The sequence below is a fragment of the Pristis pectinata genome, chromosome 8 (assembly GCF_009764475.1).
Source record: "Pristis pectinata isolate sPriPec2 chromosome 8, sPriPec2.1.pri, whole genome shotgun sequence".
Lineage (NCBI taxonomy): Eukaryota > Metazoa > Chordata > Chondrichthyes > Rhinopristiformes > Pristidae > Pristis > Pristis pectinata.
The window spans coordinates 66,655,378-66,674,549 of record NC_067412.1 but is presented as its reverse complement, the minus strand read 5'-3'; the positions used below and the strand labels follow the sequence as shown (position 1 = coordinate 66,674,549).

At 38.5% G+C, this 19,172-nt stretch overlaps 1 protein-coding gene across 1 annotated transcript; it reads right to left on the bottom strand.

The window, feature by feature from the left end:
• Positions 1-1,349: 1,349 nt before the first annotated feature.
• LOC127573798 (mitochondrial fission factor-like) lies at positions 1,350-18,774 on the bottom strand. The gene is made up of 8 exons (XM_052022304.1): positions 18,342-18,774; positions 15,422-15,628; positions 11,344-11,501; positions 10,311-10,399; positions 8,788-8,943; positions 6,912-6,983; positions 4,128-4,206; positions 1,350-3,344 (listed from the first exon to the last, which is right to left on the bottom strand). Exons 1-8 carry the CDS (start codon positions 18,772-18,774, stop codon positions 3,213-3,215), a joined length of 1,326 nt encoding a protein of 441 aa, XP_051878264.1. The 3' UTR covers positions 1,350-3,212.
• Between the last annotated feature and the right edge of the window lie 398 nt (positions 18,775-19,172).

Genomic DNA, 19,172 nt, shown 5'->3' with positions numbered 1-19,172 from the left:
TTCTAGCACTGTACCTGGCGGTCTGGCATTTCCGGTACTTTTTGGAAGGCAGGCCTTTCACCACCTTCACTGACCATAAGCCTTTGTCCTTCGCCTTCTCCAAAGTCTCTGATCCCTGGTCAGCTCGTCAGCAGAGACATTTGTTCTACATTTCCGAATTCACAACGGATATCCAACATGTCTCCGGGAAGGACAATGTCATTGCTGACACACTTTCCAGACCGACCATCCACAGCCCGTCCCTGGGTATCGACTACAAGGCCCTGGCTGACATACAGCAAGCTGACAACGAACTGCCCAGCTACAAAACTGCAATCTCGGGCCTGCAGCTCCAAGATTTCTTAGTTGGTCCTGGTCAGCAGACCCTCCTTTGTGACATCGCAACAGGTCAACCCCGCCCTATAGTTCCTGCAGCCTGGCGGAAACGCGTTTTCGATTTGATACATGGGTTGGCGCACCCGTCCATCAGATCAACTGTCCGGCTGGTCGCCAGCAAGTTCGTTTGGCATGGCCTGTGCAAACAGGTCAGGGAGTGGGCCAGGACTTGTCAGCACTGCCAGACATCGAAAATCCAACGACACACCAAGGTCCCGCCACAGCAGTTCGAGCCTACCCGTAGAAGGTTCGTTGAAGTGGCGAGGCCCAAGATGGTGGTGGGCCTTCGTCTTCCCCGAGCGACAGGGAGAACCCACGTGCGGGAAAGGTTTGATGACGTGGCGTATACGTCATTGCCGTTTTGAGTGGGCGGGAATAGGCTCTCTTAAAAGGCCCGCGCAAGGCGGGAAAATAAACCAGTTCTGTTCTGAAACTCTACGACTAGTGTCTTGTGTTCATTCCACGGTAGCGACCACTACACTGTAAACAAAGCTTTCTGCTACCATTAAGGAATATGGCAGAAATACAATGGAAGAGTCACCACACACCCACTGCAAACCAGTTAACTACTTTTCTCTTTGCTCCCAAGGGATGCAAAGGATGCCTATCTTGTCAACCCATTGGTGTTCAGCAATCAAAAGCAGCAAGGAAACTGCACCCAAGCCCTGTGGAGTCATTTCCAAACTGTGGGTTTGCAAATAATGTTCTTGGTTGATTGTAAAATGAGCTATGATGAGAAGATAAAGATTCAGTAAATACAAATCCAAACACTGCTGCAGTTAAATCAGTGCACAACTTGCTATCCCGGCACACAATTTTGACATTGCAAACATACAGCTGTGTCAACACCATCCCACTAAGACAGGCTCATAGTTTCTGTACCAACCTTCATTCACAAATTTTAAACTTGCACTTAATCCAGGCAATTTTTTAAATGCTTTTTAATTCATAGTTAAGGTCCTTCATGACAAATTCTCACTGCCATTTCACTGTTATACACCGTATTTTTTGTAAATAAATTAGTTTTCAATATATGAGCTTTGAATTCAGAGGAATTCAATGACATGTTCTGATTCCTCACTAGAAGAAACACAATTGTATCAGTTTGGATTCCTAACTAATACTTTATTTTAATGAAAGAATGCCCAAGAAGGAAATGTATTCTTTAATTTAGGAAATTCTTCAATTAGCTGCACTTGCCTTGTTACTAAGAATGCATGACTGTAACTTGAACATTTGTCACTTGCATATTTCTTACATTTCACTGGAATGGTTTTAATCTTCATTCCAGATGTTCCTTTGTCAAACTCCAGTTTACAACTTAATTATATCTTACAATTTACAGGATTCAGTTCACCATTGCACAATGCATTGTCCAACATGAAAGGAATATATTAGTTTAAACTGAAATCCTGCTAGACCCATTGTCCTAACCTACAATTAAACTGTTGGGTACTGATTATTTAACTATTGTGCAAAGTTAAGATGCCTAAACAGATGACCAGATTTTAAACACCATCCACCTTAAATCACACACAATTGTGAATCAATGCACACAGCTTTAATGTGACAGCCTTTAACATTAATAATGTCTCTATCACATACCCCATTTTACCATTAGTTTTGACACATTTTATACCAATGATCAGGCAAGTATGTACAAAAATTCAAAGGATATTTGTATTCAAAGAACTTGCACATCATATTAGTGCTAAGGAAATTAACTTCCGATATCTGAAATTTGTAATTGTTAACAGTCACCCTGGGTTACTGTGAATTTTAATTCTTCTAATTAAGTGATTACATTAAGTGGTTGTCTTTCGCTGTATACAACTCTTGGTAGCAGTAAAGATATCTTCAGAAATGTACAAAAATGTCAGATGAAGGTTATAATAAAAAACATTGGGGAAAATTCCTTCCCTTTGGTTTATTCATTTCCTCAGCTATGAGTCATGTTATGTGACCTAATTTCCTGTTACCATAGCTCTATAATGGAATGCAGGATAAACAATAACAGTTCAGATACTTACACTACCCCTGTGCTTAACTTTCTACCTAGTAATATTACAAACACAACTGGGTAATTTTGGAAAACAAGCAGAGACCAGGCTGATGATATGCACACTGCAGCAGGCCAGTTGTCCTCCATGGAACAACCCCTATGATCTGGCAGTTATAACTATACATCAGCTAAGGAAATGTTGATACAAGAGACCGCAGATGCTGGAATCTGGAGCAAAAAATAAACTGCTAGAATTGCTGAGTTCCTCCAAAAGTTTGTTTTCAGTTAAGGAAATGCTGTTGGTTCTGCAGCCATGCAATTACTACACTTATCAAAAGTATCCAATGAAAAGCAAAAGAGAACAATAAAAAGACAGCCAAATTTCAGATATTCTTATTTCCTCACCGAGTTATAGTAGAGGCATTTACTTTTGGGGAACATCTGGAGAGTACAAAAGAGATTTTGATTACCAGCAAGAGGACATATTCTTTCTAATTTCTCAGTGGTTTGTCAACTCAGTTTGGGATTAGGGCAACAAATTTCAAACTGCTTCCTTTAATTGCAGTTAGTTAGATGAAGTACTTCAGGATATTCTCCTTGACATAAATTAGATATAGTTTTAAAGTAATTAAGTAGACTTGAGAACATTACATTATAACAGTTTTTCTCAAACCCTTGCCATTGTGCTGTTGAAATCATTAGCAAGATGTTCTAAAGCACATCATTTCCTTGTATTTCAGTAATGATACAGATTGTTGTACAACAAAAATGATGACATCTGCCATGCTGCATTCAGAAAGTAGTCTCAACCCTCAGCAGTGCAGGTAGAACAAAGTTACTTCCTTAGCCAAAGCCAACTGTTGACAAAACAGGCTGCAAAGATGATGGAATAGAGAACAAATTCTTTTCGAGCATGGTCCCGACTCTCCTGTTCTAATAATTGTAGGCGGCGATTCAACTTGTTCAACTGCAAAAGAGAAAGTTTGCACTATTCACTGAAAGAGCTGTACACTAATGCAAATTTACAACACCATTAGAGAACACTTCTTTCTCTTGAGATTTTAAATCAGATGAAAGATACACCTCCAAAGAAATGAAGCATCTTCCAGAAGAACATTTGAAGTTGTAACCAGTAGGGCTGAGTGCCCAACACTTCCAACATCTTCAGTTATATAGCCTAAGGTATTCCAAGTAATGACACCTGCTGGTCAGGTAAAAGGCCAGATTGTGCTCAACCTGACCTGCTGCCCATGCTAGCCCTGAGGTCACACTGATGTTTTAAGCAGCACGCTGGAAACAACCTCGAGGCCTCAGTTCTATAGCCATCTTGAGAGGGATTGAGCTGAGCTAGTGAACAAGGCATCACATCCTAAGGCCTACCAAGATATTCAAGATCTGTTTCATTGTATTTAGATGTTTCTGATAATCAGAAACATTCTAAAAGTTAAAATTCATTAAATAAATTATTAGCTTAGTGTGTTAAATCCATTTATTATTTAATTAAAACATAAATATAGAGTGATTTAAAGAAAAATAAAATTGAGATAAACTTACCTTTAATATGAGGATCTGTGAATAAAGCTGAGAGATAACTAAGTAGGTTACAGAACGTCCCTGGACTCGATGATGAGTCCAGAGGCCGAGTGATAGGACAGATGCATCCACATTCAACCTACAATACATCCTTCTGTAAACTGATGATGCTGATATGACAACCATCCTTGTAAATGTTCCTTATCAAAATCCTTACCTGTCGTCTGAGTGTTACAATTTCCATTACACTGAAATTTTCAAGCACACCTTCAGGTATAGTGTAATCAGGGGCCATGCTGGAAAGTAAAAAAAAAAGCCAAACATAAACAAATCTTTTTTGTTCTTCTCCAACAACAGTATCAATACTTTAATTAACTGAACAGACCTCTTCAGATTTTGGTCCTGGAGGATAACAGCACCATCCTAACTACAATAAAAGCCAGTACAACTTGGATTATTCAATTATACCTAATTAACACGCACTTATGTTAGAGGATGAATGTGGTGCTGTGGTTAATTGCCAGATTAATAACCTAGAGGCCTGGACTAACACTCCAGAGGGAAGTTCAAAACCCACCATGGCAGCTGAGGAATTTACATTTGGTTACTAACCTGAAGTTGAAATAATGATGGTCACAAAACTACCAGATTGTCTTATTTCTGTTTTCATTTCAGATTTCCAACATCTGCAGATTTTGCTTTGAAAGATAAACTTATTTGGGCTCATCCTCATCAATCTACCTGTTGCAGTCCACGACAGCATTGTGGAGGCAAAATCCCATCTTCATACTCAGGACACCCTTCATCATGTTGTGTGGAACTACAATCATATTAAATGGTGTTTGGAAGAAACACCATTTAGCATGATTGCAGAGAAATAAAAAGAGGCTGAATGGGACTGCTCTGCTGGGAGTTAGCATGGTTGTTGCCCTCCTTCTGTGTCACAATAAATAAGTTAATATGAGAACTCAGATTTAAGGCAATTGGTAGAAATCCCAAAGGTGACATAAGAAAAATCTTTTTCATGAAGCGAGTGGTTACAATCTAGTATCTATCTGAAGGGTGCTGAAAGCATTTCAACTTGACTTTCAAAAAATAATTTGGTAAGTACTTGGAATAAAAAAAAGCAGGGCTACAGGGAATGGGTCAGGGAATTGGATCGATTGCATTGCTCTTGCAAAATGCCATTGCAGGCTCAATGGGCCGAATGGCCTCTTTCTCCAACGTAACAGTTATAGCATTCCAACTACTTTCTCACTAAGTACGAGACCATCAGCTTGGCTCCCTTGGCTATTTTTCCTTTTCCTCCTCCTCACCCACCAAGCCAATCATCCCAATCCAGGCTTCTTCCACTTTACCTTCAAACCCACATCTCTCCTTTCTTTTTTACATACCACTCTACTGATCAATGACACCTATTCCACTAATTTACTAATAACTAAAAAATCTTCGTAGCTCTTATGTGAGCCATTACTAAACTCTCCTTTTTGAAATCTCCATTACCAGACTCCTCAAAAAAACCTTGCCTCTCTGTTCCAAACCACTTCATCTCTAACCTCTTTGCTCTCCAAGGTCTTCTGAAAGTTATCAACTCTGAAATGCTTCTTCATTGCTCCTGCAACTCCATGTTCAAATCTCTCCAGTTCTCCATAGCACTACATCACCAAGTCATAAACAACAATGGGGCAGATCTTCTACTGCCCAAATCACTGGCTACCAGCCTCTATGTCACCACAATCTTCAACCAGAAGTCCAGCTCGCAGCACTGTGTCTTGCCTGAGTGCAGCATAGACATTGGCTCAGCACAGACAGCCAAATGAACTCAGAACCACTTTATCAACCATTTAGTCTTTGCCATCCAATACCCACAGCTTTGTAGGCTGGCAAATTGGTTCATGTGACTAAGTCAAATAAATGATTATGAAAGTATTAGGCACTCACAAATATTCAGTAACATTTAGGGCAAGCAAAACAGTTGAAACATTACACTTTGCTACACATGAGACTATTAAAATGCATTTACACATTACAAATCAATTTAAATCTTTATTACTTACAATTAATAAAACTTTCTCCTGGTGATGGATATCACACATTCATTTGAATGGGATATGCTCTGCTTAAGCCAGGTTTAACCAGATGTTGGCTCAAGAGGCATGATCTAAGTCTTGAATACTGGAAAGACAGTGATGACCATAGTGCTCCATTGGACCATGAGGCGTTCACTGGAGGAACATGGACAGCAGCAGGGTGGAGAAAGGTTGCACTACAGGCTTAGGCAGCACATAGACGAGAAAAAGAGAGCACCAAGAGGAGATCCATGAGGCACACCAAAAGTCACAAGGTAAGTGTGCGAAGGTAAAAACTAAAAAGACTACGCGCATGGTCACAGACATAGGTTTTGAGAAGGTTTTTGAAAGTGAAAAAGGACTAATCAGGGAGGAAACATCTCCAAATTCAAGAGCATGAGACCTGTACCTAAGATGGGACCAAGTCACAATGCAGCTAGGAGAAAAATAGAGATGGGAGTTCAAAAAAGGATTAAGATAGGTTGGAGGCAAAATGCAGTAAACCTGAGGAGGAACTGTAAACAAGCTCACAAAATAAACAGCAGACTACTGAGTTCAAGAAAAAGAAAGGGGAACAGGAGATCTCTTTCTGCTCAAATCTCCTTCATTTTGTCTAATACACAGACGTATACATTTAGCCTTAATTTTATCATTTATTTTCTTCTAAAACTACTGTATATTTACATTTTTACTTTCTTCTCAGTCATTCTTAAACCATTTCTTGCACAGCCTACAAATATCCTACAGAAATTTCACTGATTGAATTGAAGACAGCATTTAGATCAACCTGGCTACAGTATGTACATACAAGCACTGTATCTACATATTGCCCCCAGATTAGTGTAAAATGCTGGAAATAAACCTTAAAGGACACAAAAATAAAATGATTAGCACATAAGTGATTGCATCAAGAAAGATAATATGACAAGCACCTTTGATTCCTTGTTTGATTTGTCACATCTGAGTAAAGGCTGCCAGAAAGGGGCTGATTATGGAACCGATTTCTGAAAGTGGAAAAGAAATGAATTGGCCACACAAATACCTGTTAATCACAGCAATTTATATATTACAAGCCCATAGAATGTAATTGTTCCTTTGATTTTCAATCCAACTTGTTTTTTTTTTAAAAGGGATCTTCAATACCACAGACTATTCACCAGGCAGAAATGTGGGCAAATCAGTTTTCTCTGATAGCTAAGAATGATATTTTGCATTCAATGCCAAATAAATCTGCAAGAGGGTATATCATTTATCTTCCTCTAAAACAAGTAGATATTTACATTTTTAATTTCTCCTCAGTCACTCTTAAGCTATTTTGGCACAGAAAATTTCCCCCCACTTTCCCCCGCAGACACATACAAATTCTGTGTACGAAGTTATACACACCAAATGCAACATGATCAAACACAAATGCAATACTCTGCCTTACTCATATTGTTAACGCTATACAGGTCCCAGCACATTTCTACAGTTGCAAAAAGAAATCAGCAGAAACTATGAAATTTAGAGTTAAGTATTGAGCATTTAATGAGTGCCAGTACAAAGAACAACAGGTAATATTACTTGGATTAGAATATAAAATTTGGCACAAAATACAAATCTATTCCTCCAGATTGTGTGTAAATTCCCATCTCGCTCACTTTCCGTGGTGTCCTTCTGGCATTATGGGTAAATGACACTGGAAATAATTGAAAAAATTAATAATAGCAGCATGTTTTTTTCCCATACATTTTCATTGGAGTTGCAAATTTTTTCTACTTTCCTTCAGCAATTCTAACTTCATTACAGAAAGAATACAGAGGGGGCATGGTTTTTTGGCTTCCGCTATTTTAGTTCAAAACTGTCTAAATTATATTAGCTGAAAGTTGTACTGTTACAAATTTCAACAAGATATCAACACAGCCAAAATATTTTCTCCAATTAACCTATAAACCCAGATATAAACCCTATCCTGAAAACTTAAAAAAGAGGTTGTTATCTAAATATGACATTTACTGTCAATATATTAAATGAAAAACAAAATGAACTTTGGAGAGTCAACAGTTAGCAAGGAGCATTTTATTTGGGATATGCAAAAAAATTAAACCTTTCACCAGCTTCTCTTATGCTAAACGTAAGGAAAAGGCAATGCTGTTTTAAGCCTCACTGGTTAATGAGGCATGCAGCTCATGCATGATGTTGGCTCCCTCACCATAGGGATAGGTGAGATTGTGTTAGAATTCATTGCTTTCTTAATTTTCAATTTCCTGATCATAAATGGTGCAAAACATGGACAATATTTAAACTACACACTTTGCCTCATAATATAGACAAAGAATGGCAAATTTTGTATTATAACTTGTCACTTTCATTCGTGTTAGATTTCACAACCTGTCAGTACCGTTAACTAATATATGGAAATATAACAACATGCACATTTTAAGGATGACTGGTGTGAGAAGTAGAAGTGATCTATAGGTAAAGAGAAAGATATGATGTTCATTTAGCTCTTGCAATCCTGAAAACTGGCATAAAGAAATACTTCTCAGGGATTACCATTTACTTAAACAGAAAATATTGGTTACTGAAGATAAGAATATTTAATACCATTGGTATGGTTAACTTTTTCCATACAAAGCATTCATGAAAAATCAGAGCATTTTCTTGAATACGAGAAGAACTGATGGCACAGCATACAATCAGATGTTACTGGAAAACTGTTAACATCTAACAAGCTTCAAAGTGATGCACCTCATGCAGTGCTTAATTACAGAAAGTTAGAAGGACATCAACAACATTTTTGAAGCTGCACAAGCCAGTTCTGGTCACCTGCTTCCTGTTTTCTGATGAATTGATTCCATTAAGTGCTCGAACAATTTGCGTCCAGCATAACTTAATACATTGCGCACATTATGAAATGAAAATATTGCCTGGCCAGGTCCAGGTGAAGGGAAGGGAGGCTTTGGAACATTGGAGTGATGATTCCTACAGATTGGATAGAAGCATAGCATTGTTAAAGCAAATGATTGAATCCTCTGGTGATATATTTCATACTCATAAGAGTTCAAATAATTTGCAATAAAATTACACATTAGGGTTAAAGGAAACATTTTAGGAATAAAATGTATAAACAGTAGTCAGGAAATATTTAAAAACAAATGCCAGCACAGGAAACTGCCAGTCAGCACATTCAGTCATCCATTTCTCCACTGTTATTCTGATTTTATGACTTTCATGGCTCTGGAGCAGAGAATGGAAAAACTTAGTCTCAAAGAAAATAGTTGTTCTGTGTTCAGTTAATATCTTCAAGAAGCTTTGGTATCTGTTAGGATAAATAGTTACAGTAAATTTATAATACTACACATAATGATCTTTTCTTAGATCCATTGATGCTTTCCAGCAGCAGAAAGGAGATTGCAATTTTATTAAAGATTATCCATTGTATATTAACAAAACAAACAAATCAATGAAAATTCTACTGAGTCTGGGAGGTGACCATGAGTGATAAAGGAAAGTGTAACCAGTGTGAGGTACACCTCGCAGCATGAAGCGGGCTTAAGCCATATCTCAAGTTACTACTTGCCAATGCTTATTACATATGCACTATAAACCTATACTTTTACATTTGAAAATTATTTATTCTTAATAGTTTTATTAAACAATCATATGCAGTAGAAGTTGCTTGGAAACTAATGTTTGAAAACATAAGAGGGAACATTGACCTGGATTTGCTGTCATCGATGAAGCTACTATGCTCACCACTGCTCTCAAAGAAACTTGCCCACGGAAACCTGGCAACCTCTGTTATGTGCCTTTGTCAGAGAATAGAATATTTCTGACATTTTGATTTAGTTTTCTCTCTCTGAATTTCACTACCAATACGCCTAAATCCAAATAATGAAACGGTAGTTCCTGCATGTGGTACTTATAGATCCCCAAAACAACCATCCTTTAGAATTTTAGTTTTAGCCTTTTTATTTGCCCACAACTAAAACCACAGTTAAACTTTTTTTTATTTGAACATGATTGGGACGTGGTATTTCTTAAAACAACAGTGTACCAAACTACATTACCTGTAGCATTAAGGGGGCACATTCCGATGTACAGTCTGACAAAGCTTACTCCGCAGGATTAAAACATTGATAAGCCACTTGAGTTCTTCTTCAACTTTTGACTGCTGAAATTGTAATATCACTGAAAGTTTCAAACTTTCTTTTTCATATTACACCACCCAATATTTCTTCAAATAGCTGGTCCATCTCAGTAGCTGAACATGGCATCATTTTTGAGGTTGTGCAGAAGTGTTTGCATGACATTACAATAAACAAGCCAAGGCAAAATGTCTTACTTACAAATTCCTCTGTCTTCTGGCCACATTTGATAGACAGATTTCATTCTCACTTAATGTTCGTGATCTACTGGAATTCTGGGAGGCAGTCATCTGTGAAAAAATATTTTGCACACTTGTTTCTTACTGACAAGTTCAATTCAAAAGTAGAAGACACCCAAATTATCAGTGACATAAATACAGGCCTTCCCAATGATGGCCTCATGCTAATATTTGAAAATCTAGATAAATAAAGAATGGAGTAAGTTGTTAATCTCAGAAGTTGAAAATACATTTTCCTGAAGTTAAGCTATTTAAAAACGAACACTGTACAAAAAAGATCTCTCCATATTTAATTTATGAACTCTCACTGAACATCTCATTCCATTTCCTACTCTTTGTCACTGACCACCACACATCTTTCTTCAGGCCGCACACTGAACTAAGGAGAGTTCAAGAACATTCCTCTCCCAATCCTCCCACAAAGTGGTAAAATGATTGGTCTATGTCTGGGGGGATGAAATAGTGGTTGCAGCTGAGGTTCAGGAAGGACAGGACAGGATTGCAACTAAGGATCGGAGCCACTGAGGGATCATAGGGTCGAGAGGATTGGGTGGCCAGTGACTAAGTGTGGGTCAGAGCCTGGACTTTGGGAGCTTCGGAACAGCATCAGGGAATGCTGAGAAAAGTGCATGAGGTCCAAGATCCAAGAAAGGTGGTGATTTCACTCAATGACAAAAAAAACTGTATTACATGACCGAATTTCTAGACTCATTCCCTGGTCAGTTGTCTCAATGTTTCTTTTTGTCAGATTTGGATGTATGAAAAATGACTGCCATGTTACTCTACATCACTCCAGTGAATGCACCTCAGAAGTACTTCATTAACTTTAAAGTGCTTTGTGACATCTCAGAAGTGTGACAGACACTACAAAAATGCAAGTTCATTTTTTTTTAAATTGCTTTCCTTCGTGTTGGGTTAAAGATATAAAGTTAGTAAGTATTGCTACTTAAATATATCTCAACATTACAAAAGGACAAATGTTACTCCTAATATACCTGGAGTGGACTTTCGGATCTATCCATATTCATAGCCTGGGAGGTTCCAAACATTAAGTGAGGAGAGATGCTAAGTGGTGGAGGATCTGTATTCACAGGATTATTATGGAACCAACCATACAAATACGGCCTTGCTCCAATATCCTGCATTTCTGTTTCTAAAGAGAAAAGTGCATTCCTTTAAACTCATCTAACAAATAGCAATTTTAAACAACCTATTGCTGTTGCCAATTTTTACTTATTTACAGTTAAAAAATCATATCTATTGCGATTCCGAGTCAAAAATATTAAAGAAAAGCAACACTTCATTCATGTTCTTTCTAAGCCAGAGTAGAACATCTTCATGTTCTGACCAATATGCATAATTAGCTTAAACAGCAATAAATATTTCAATAACTCACAAGTCTCACAGCAACAGATTGTATTATAAGATAACATTGTAATAACTTAAACCAATCTACACCAGATCTGCGAATTTATAGTAGAACTACTAAGAACTTAAACCTTTTGCAAAGTACTAATATTTTCAAAGTAATATCAAAAATCACAGTTTGTCATTTTAAAATCTTAAAAGAATTGCATTTGTACAGCACCTTTCTCAACGTCAGGATGTTCCAAGACTTTTACAACCAATGAAGTACATTTTGATGTACAATTCCTGTTGTAATATAGCTAATTTGCGTACACCAAGATGCCATATTTGGTAATGTGGATATGACTAAGTCATTTGTTTTTCATTCATCAAAGAACAAATAATTGAAGTTGGGAAGAACTTCCCTTCTCTTCTATAAGGAAGGCACAGGGGATCTTATCATCTTCTCGATCTTGATCTCAAAAGGTCTCAGTGCACTTTTTCAAATGAAAGAACACTGTTTAGTGTCCATCATCTTGTCAGCATGGAGTGTCAACCAAGAGTATCTGCTTAAGTCTTTGGTTTATGTTACCACTGAGCTATAACTGACTACCAATAATGAAAAAAGATAACAGGACCAAATGAAAAAGTGCTTTTGATGAAAGGTCACTCAGCTGAATTGTTAATTTTATTTCTCTCTCAATAACTCCTGCCTTACTGAATATTTCCAAAATTTTCTGTTACAATATAGGAGTTCCGCAGCGGTTGCTAGATTGTTGATAACTTTTTTTTGAAAACATATCAGTTTGTAAAGCAAATAACTCTTTAGATTTATCAAAATATTGATCAACAATTTGCATTTGTGATGTAGACAAACCGTTAGGGTTGCCAAATCATGAATCCGTAAAACCAACATTGGTCTTATATGCAAGTTTACATACAAAAGCATACGCAAGTTTAAATACAAAAATCCAGAAGTCACTATGAATGATGACCTCAGTCTGTGTTGTGCATTTGCAGTCTTTGCTATTGTAATCATCACAAAGTCTGTGATTCAACATTATCTTCAACACTTGAGACAGTAACCTAGCTACAAAAATAATGAACATTTTAAACCTTGTAGAATGAGATCTAACTTTTTTTTAAACAACTTACTAAGATGTAATTGCTGTCAAACTAACTCTCTGCCCCTTGTTGTTTTTCCTCAAAATATATTTCTGTGGTTCATAGATGAGAGGTGACTTGATAGACGTGTAAAAGATGATAAGAGGCATAGATCGAGTGAACAGTCAGAGACCTTTTCCCAGGGCGAAAATGGCTAACACAAGGGGCCATAATTTTAAGGTGACTGGAGGAAGGTATAAAGGGGATGTCAGATGCAAGTTTTTTTTTACACAGAGAGTTGTGGGTGCGTGGAACACACTGCCGGCAGAGGTGGTGGAGGCAGATACATTAGGGACATTTAACAGACTCTAAGATAGCCACATGAATGATAGAAAAATGGAGGGCTATGTGGGAGGGAAGGGTTAGAAAGATCTCAGAGCAGGATAAAATGTCGGCACAACATCATGAGCTGAAGGGCCTGTACTGTGCTGTAATGTTCTATGTTCTATAATATTTCATCTTTAGCCTTAATCATATATTGAGGTCCAACCTTCATTTTGTTACACCCAAACAGTTTTACAAATAAAATTAATGTTTTTTTAAGCTGAATTTGAGAATTCTTCATTTACTCTACTCAATGACATCACCATTGCAAATGCCTTAAAACTCATATAGCTGGTGCCAGATTACAAATCAGGTGGGCAAAAGGGAAATCTATAACTGTTCAACCTTTGTGGGAAGGTTTGAGGTCAGTGGCAAGTACTATCCCTTTTCCCACTGAATGAAAAATTCAGGCCTTCGTATACTGACCTGGATTTTTCAGTAAAAATAACTCAAAGGTACCCACTCTCATTGCCAGTAAAATGTAAGTCGGACTGCAACTTCCAGCTAGCGCACAAATAATGTTAAATGCAGAACGCAGACGGTTGATGTCCAAATTGCTTCCTTTTCAAAGTGCTTTTGTACAACAGTATCTCAGAAAGTCAGCATCAAAACACATGCAATGGCACAAAGTTGAGGTTCTTAAGAAATAAATGCCCACCAAACATGCTGGTAAAAGTTAAAGATCCATTCCAGACTGTGAATTTTAATGGTATAAATAGAGTCAAAGAGGTCATCTGACACTGAAAATTAACTTTTAAAGTTTTTAAAAACTTTTAGTTATTGTTTGAGATATTCCTAGCTATATCTTATGCCTAATTTCTTTCCTTCTTTAGTTTAAAGTTTGGACATGATTTTTACATCAAATTAATATTCAAACTTACACTTCCTAGTCCAGACTATATAATTCTGTAAGGACTCATCTATTCAATTGTTTAAGAAGATACACCAATCCACAAAAAGAGATATCAGGATAAATGACCAAAGACTGGGCATAGGGTGAAGTTTTAGAAAGCATCTTACTGAAGCAGAATCTGGTATTGAGGCAAAAAGTTTTAGGAAGTGAGTTCCAGAGTTTAAGGACAAGGCGGCTGAAAGTACATCTTCCAATGGTAGAGATTAAAATCTGGAATGCACAAGAGGCCAAAATTTGAGGATACATAAACCTAACATGCTAGAAGAAGATGTAATGATGATTGGGGGAGTGGGGGTAAGGTAAGGGGAGTGGGGGTAAGGTAAGCCAATGGAGAGGGTTACATGCTAAGATAAGACATTGAAGTGCTGTCAGAGCAGGAACCAGTGTTGGCTCGAAATGACAGGTTATTTACTCCGAAGAACCATTCAGGGAAACTAGAAGTGTGTAACAAATGCAGCCTTCCCAGCTTTACAATATACCAAAAACAATAAAAACTTAAGAAATAGGAGGAGTAATAGATTATATGTCCCCTTGAACCTGCTCTGCCATTGAATAAGATCATCACTTCTCCAGCTTGAAAGGTTGTCTGTTAGATGCAGCTGTAGTTTGTGTGCTCACTACCTGGTGCCTCTGGTCTCATCTACACGGGATGCAAAAGCTTCATACCTACTGGAAACTGTAAGGACTGAGGCCTCTCCAATACCACTTCTGGGTCTCCATTCATGATTCTCATGATTCCTGCCTGCTAACCCTGCCTACAGTAGTTTACTTAATAGGTTTGACTGCCTCTTGAAACAAGGTGTCCAATTCTCCTTCATGAATCTCAGTGTCAAAGCCTTCGACTCTACCTCATCCATTCTGATCCAAAGTTCCCTGAACTGCAGATATTTTCTTCAACATTCATCACCAGCACCAATATGCCACAGCCACAACATATCACCTGTCTGACATGTGTCATAATTTCTTGAATTGGGAATTAAGTTTTCCAATGTTTTAAAGAATAAAAGAATAATAGAGGCCGATAACATAAATAGCTTTAAGGAGAAGTAGGATAAACATGAGAAGGAAATGAAAAGTTATGTCAATGTGGTTAGATTAAAAGGGGTGGGAGGCAACTCATAAAGGGAACATGTGGATCATGTGGGCTTACTATTTTTAAGCTCTGTATTCTAGCAGAGTAAATTCATTTTTTTATTTTTATCCATATTGATTTAGTTATTTAATTAACTGACATGAACTAAAGAATAATGGACAAATAGTTGAGAATGACTTTAAATGTCCTTGGACTTTTAGGTCCTTGGTTAATTCGTGTTAAAATAGTTTACCTCCCATTGATATTCTTTCAGGAATCTGCATATGTAATGTTGAAAGCTGAATATCTTCTGCTCTCTCTTCATCCCCTGGCTCCTCAGTCACTTTCAGTCTATTAGGAATTCTCATTTTCTGACTGATCGCCTCCATGAAACTCAGATCACAAGATGCTGGGCTGCAGTCTATCAAATCGGAAGATGCTGTTTGTTCTGCCATGGCAGCTAAAGGACCAACAAGGTAACATTTAAATAGGAGCAATATTTAAATCACTAATGATCACTATTACTTAATTATAATTGTCATCAGGTTAACCATACAAGCATACAACTGTGGCCATCAAACAGAGAACGAGTAATACCTGGATTTTTTAATCAGTGATTCATACAGTTGCCAAGCACTCAGTTTAGGCCAAAATTGCCTGAGGTTGCCTAAATTACCAAACCCAGTCTTTGGATGCCTAATAAATATTTTATTTCATACATCAGATCAGAAGTCAGTGCAATATTAATTTCCTGCTACTGAGAATACTGCACTATTAAGGACACAGATAATATACTAACAACTTCCATTCTTCTTGATTCAATTGATCAAACCAGTGTGGAACGAAATGCGTTCCTTAAGTTGCACATCAACCTCAACAACAATAATGTGGCACATCAACAATTTTTGATTCCAATGATCAATAATATTTTGACATGTTGTTCTGCAAGCCCTCTGAAACCACCTACTTCCATTCATTAACTGATGTTAAACTTAAGGGAAGTGGAATTGCCTGCTTAGGGAGAGGATAATGGTCTTGTACTCCTGACCTTACTTTCAACTTATATTGTCAACTTTGGCATTGCTTAAAGTAGAAGTTTCTTCACATCAGTTAAAAGGCCACATTATAACTGCAGTATGAGAGATCAAGTTATACAGTACAAATTGATCTACTGCATGTGCCAGTTCCCTATATTTTTCTACATACTAAAATCAGCTTTGCACTGCATCAGAGAGATTGAATGTATGTGGCTGTTTATTAGGCATCCTATCAGCAGCTTCTGCTATTATTTCAAGATGGAGGTGGAAAGTGAGATATAGAGAAAGTACATTACAACAAGCAAATAAATGTCGGGTGAAATACCAACAGTTTTTCAAAACTTTTTTTGGCAGTTTTATTTTTGAAAATTGCAAAGGAAAGTTATGTGAAATTATAAGAGTTTGAAACTAGTGTACAAAATGTTGTAATACTAAGGGATCTGTGTGTTCTAGTTCATGAAATGAAAAAAGTTAGCAATAGATACACAAGTATTAGTAAAGCCTTTGTACTTCCTTGGAATGTTGACCTACTGTATATGGCAAAGGGAATGGAGTTAAAAGTAGGGAAGTTTTAATACAACTTTGTAGGATGCTGGTGAGAACACATCTGCAGTATTGTACACAATTTTTGCCTCCATGTTTAAGGAATGATACACTAGCTACACCAGCATTGGAGGCTGTGCAAAGAAAGTTCACCAGTTTGATTCCTAGGATGAGAAGAGTGACATATGAAAAAGCCTGAATAAGATTTCGGAAGAATGAGCAATAATCTTCAAAGTCAGGTCAAGTTTATTGTCATGCGCATAAGTACGGTGAGATACAGGTACAATGAAAAACATGCTTGCAGCAGCATTACAAGCAAGTAGGTACAGACAACACACATAATATAAATTATACATAAATTATACAGGACAGTGAAGATACTGAAACATTTAAGATTCTGGGGATTGATGGGGTGGATGTTATGAGGATGTTTCTGCTGGTGGGGGTATCTAGAACCAAGGGACATAATTTGTGAAAAAAGGGTTGAGCTGAGGAGAAAACAGAGGTGGGGAAAACAGAGATGAGGATTTTTTTCTCTCAAAGGGTTATGGAGGCAGAACTATCACAAACAATGAAGGTGGAGTTTGACACACATTTGAACTACTGGGGAGTCAGTGGCTATGGAGAGAGAGTGGGGAAGTGGTGTTGAGGTCAAGATTGAATCAGCCTTGATCTTATTAAATGGTGGAGCTGATGGGCTTAGTCCTCCTCTAGTTGCTTTGTTGAAGAAACTGTGCATTAAATGAGGAGTAGTGAGAGGTATGGTAACAGATGATCAACATTACCAGCTGCGGAAAATTGTTTGAGAATTAAGAGCATACATTGCAATATGTACCTCACATGGCTTCTGGAAATTTTACCCTGTAATGATAAATATTGGATTTTTTACAAAAGTGTCCAGAAGTGCTCTCACTTGCACACTTTTACACGTGCTTCTTCTAACAATTCAGGATAAAACTTGAACCATGAATAATCTTGTGTGTGCAGTGGGGCAACTTTTGGTTGTTTACTTCTGAAAGTGCTTTTCTCCCTGCCCTGTCCAGTCTTCTCCCTCATTCGTGGCTAATTCATGGAACTACAAGTAACCTGTCCAGTATTCCTCCAGGAGCCACATACTGCAAAAATGCTTCCACTAAGGCAATCCATAACTGACTCTGAATGCCGTGATCACTAATAGCAAGGTATTTCATCCTTGGTGATTTTCCAAAAATCACCAGCACGATCCTTGACTTTCAATGTTTCTAGTGCAAGCATAGTCATGCCAAGAAACACGGATATAGAAATGTAACTTTCCTATGAGCACTATCCAATATGTATATATGAATGTACAATTTTATAGCAATGGTTTCACATTCTAGAAGTTCGAGGTTTTCAGGGTCCTGATGGTGAAGCTCCAAGCTCCCTGGGGTGGAGGGGTGGAGCACCTGTTGCCGGTGGCAGACTGTCTGAGCCGCACTGACAGTCCCAGCTACATTCACTTGTCTGATCCCCCGTGGGCTGCAGCGATCGCCCGAGACAACACAGAGAATGACCCCTTCTCAAAGCCAGCTATGACTCCTTGTGTGCGTGGACGTGCAGCTAAACTTTACTTACAGAGTAAGGGGGAGGCGGGAACACGTACTGCCCTCCCAGGCCACACATCACTCACCTCTCCAGTCTCTGAGTGCCTCACAAACATCGCTTCGTCAACCCCATTCGTGTATGCTGACGTCACGTGCCAGGCACTTTCTCCCCCCCCCCACCCCTCACAAACCGCCCTTGCGCCGATCCGATTGGGCGCCTGCTGTTCACGTGGTTCCAAGAAGCCCCCGCCCCTATCTGAATGGGGGGCGGGGACGGTTGGTGATGGAACGGGTGGAGTGCGGGTTCCGTGGTGCAGCGGTTGGAAACTGCCGGTGGCCGTTCTCTCTGAACTCGGGGTAACGCCGCGGTTCTGGTTACCCAAACAGGGTGGGGTAGGGTGGGGGTTGCTCTGCTCGGGACGCGGGCTATTGCTGTGGTACCGAACGAGTGCATACTGCTTCATCGTAGCTGAAAATAAGACTCACGTCAATACATTGCCGGATCCAAGCGTCCCCGCCGGGGTGTTGGGGAAGTGCACGGTGCTGGGAATCTGAAATAGAAAATCATAGAAATATTCTGTGGGGAGAGAAACAGTTAACGTTGCATTCAGGTAACCTTCCATTTGCCCAACCAAAGGTTCCTAGCTCTATCTAGCTGGAGAGCTCGACTCTAAGCAGCATCTTAAAGGAGGGAAGATTTAGGGAAGGAATTCCTGGATTATAGCTTGGCAATTATATTTATAGAAAATGGAACAATGACTCTTGAGGATGAGCAAGAGCAATGGTCCAGAATCGGAGGAGTGCTGAGATTCCTTTAACCACGGAGGGAGCTCTCTGCTAGTTTAAACTTTAAAATATGCCA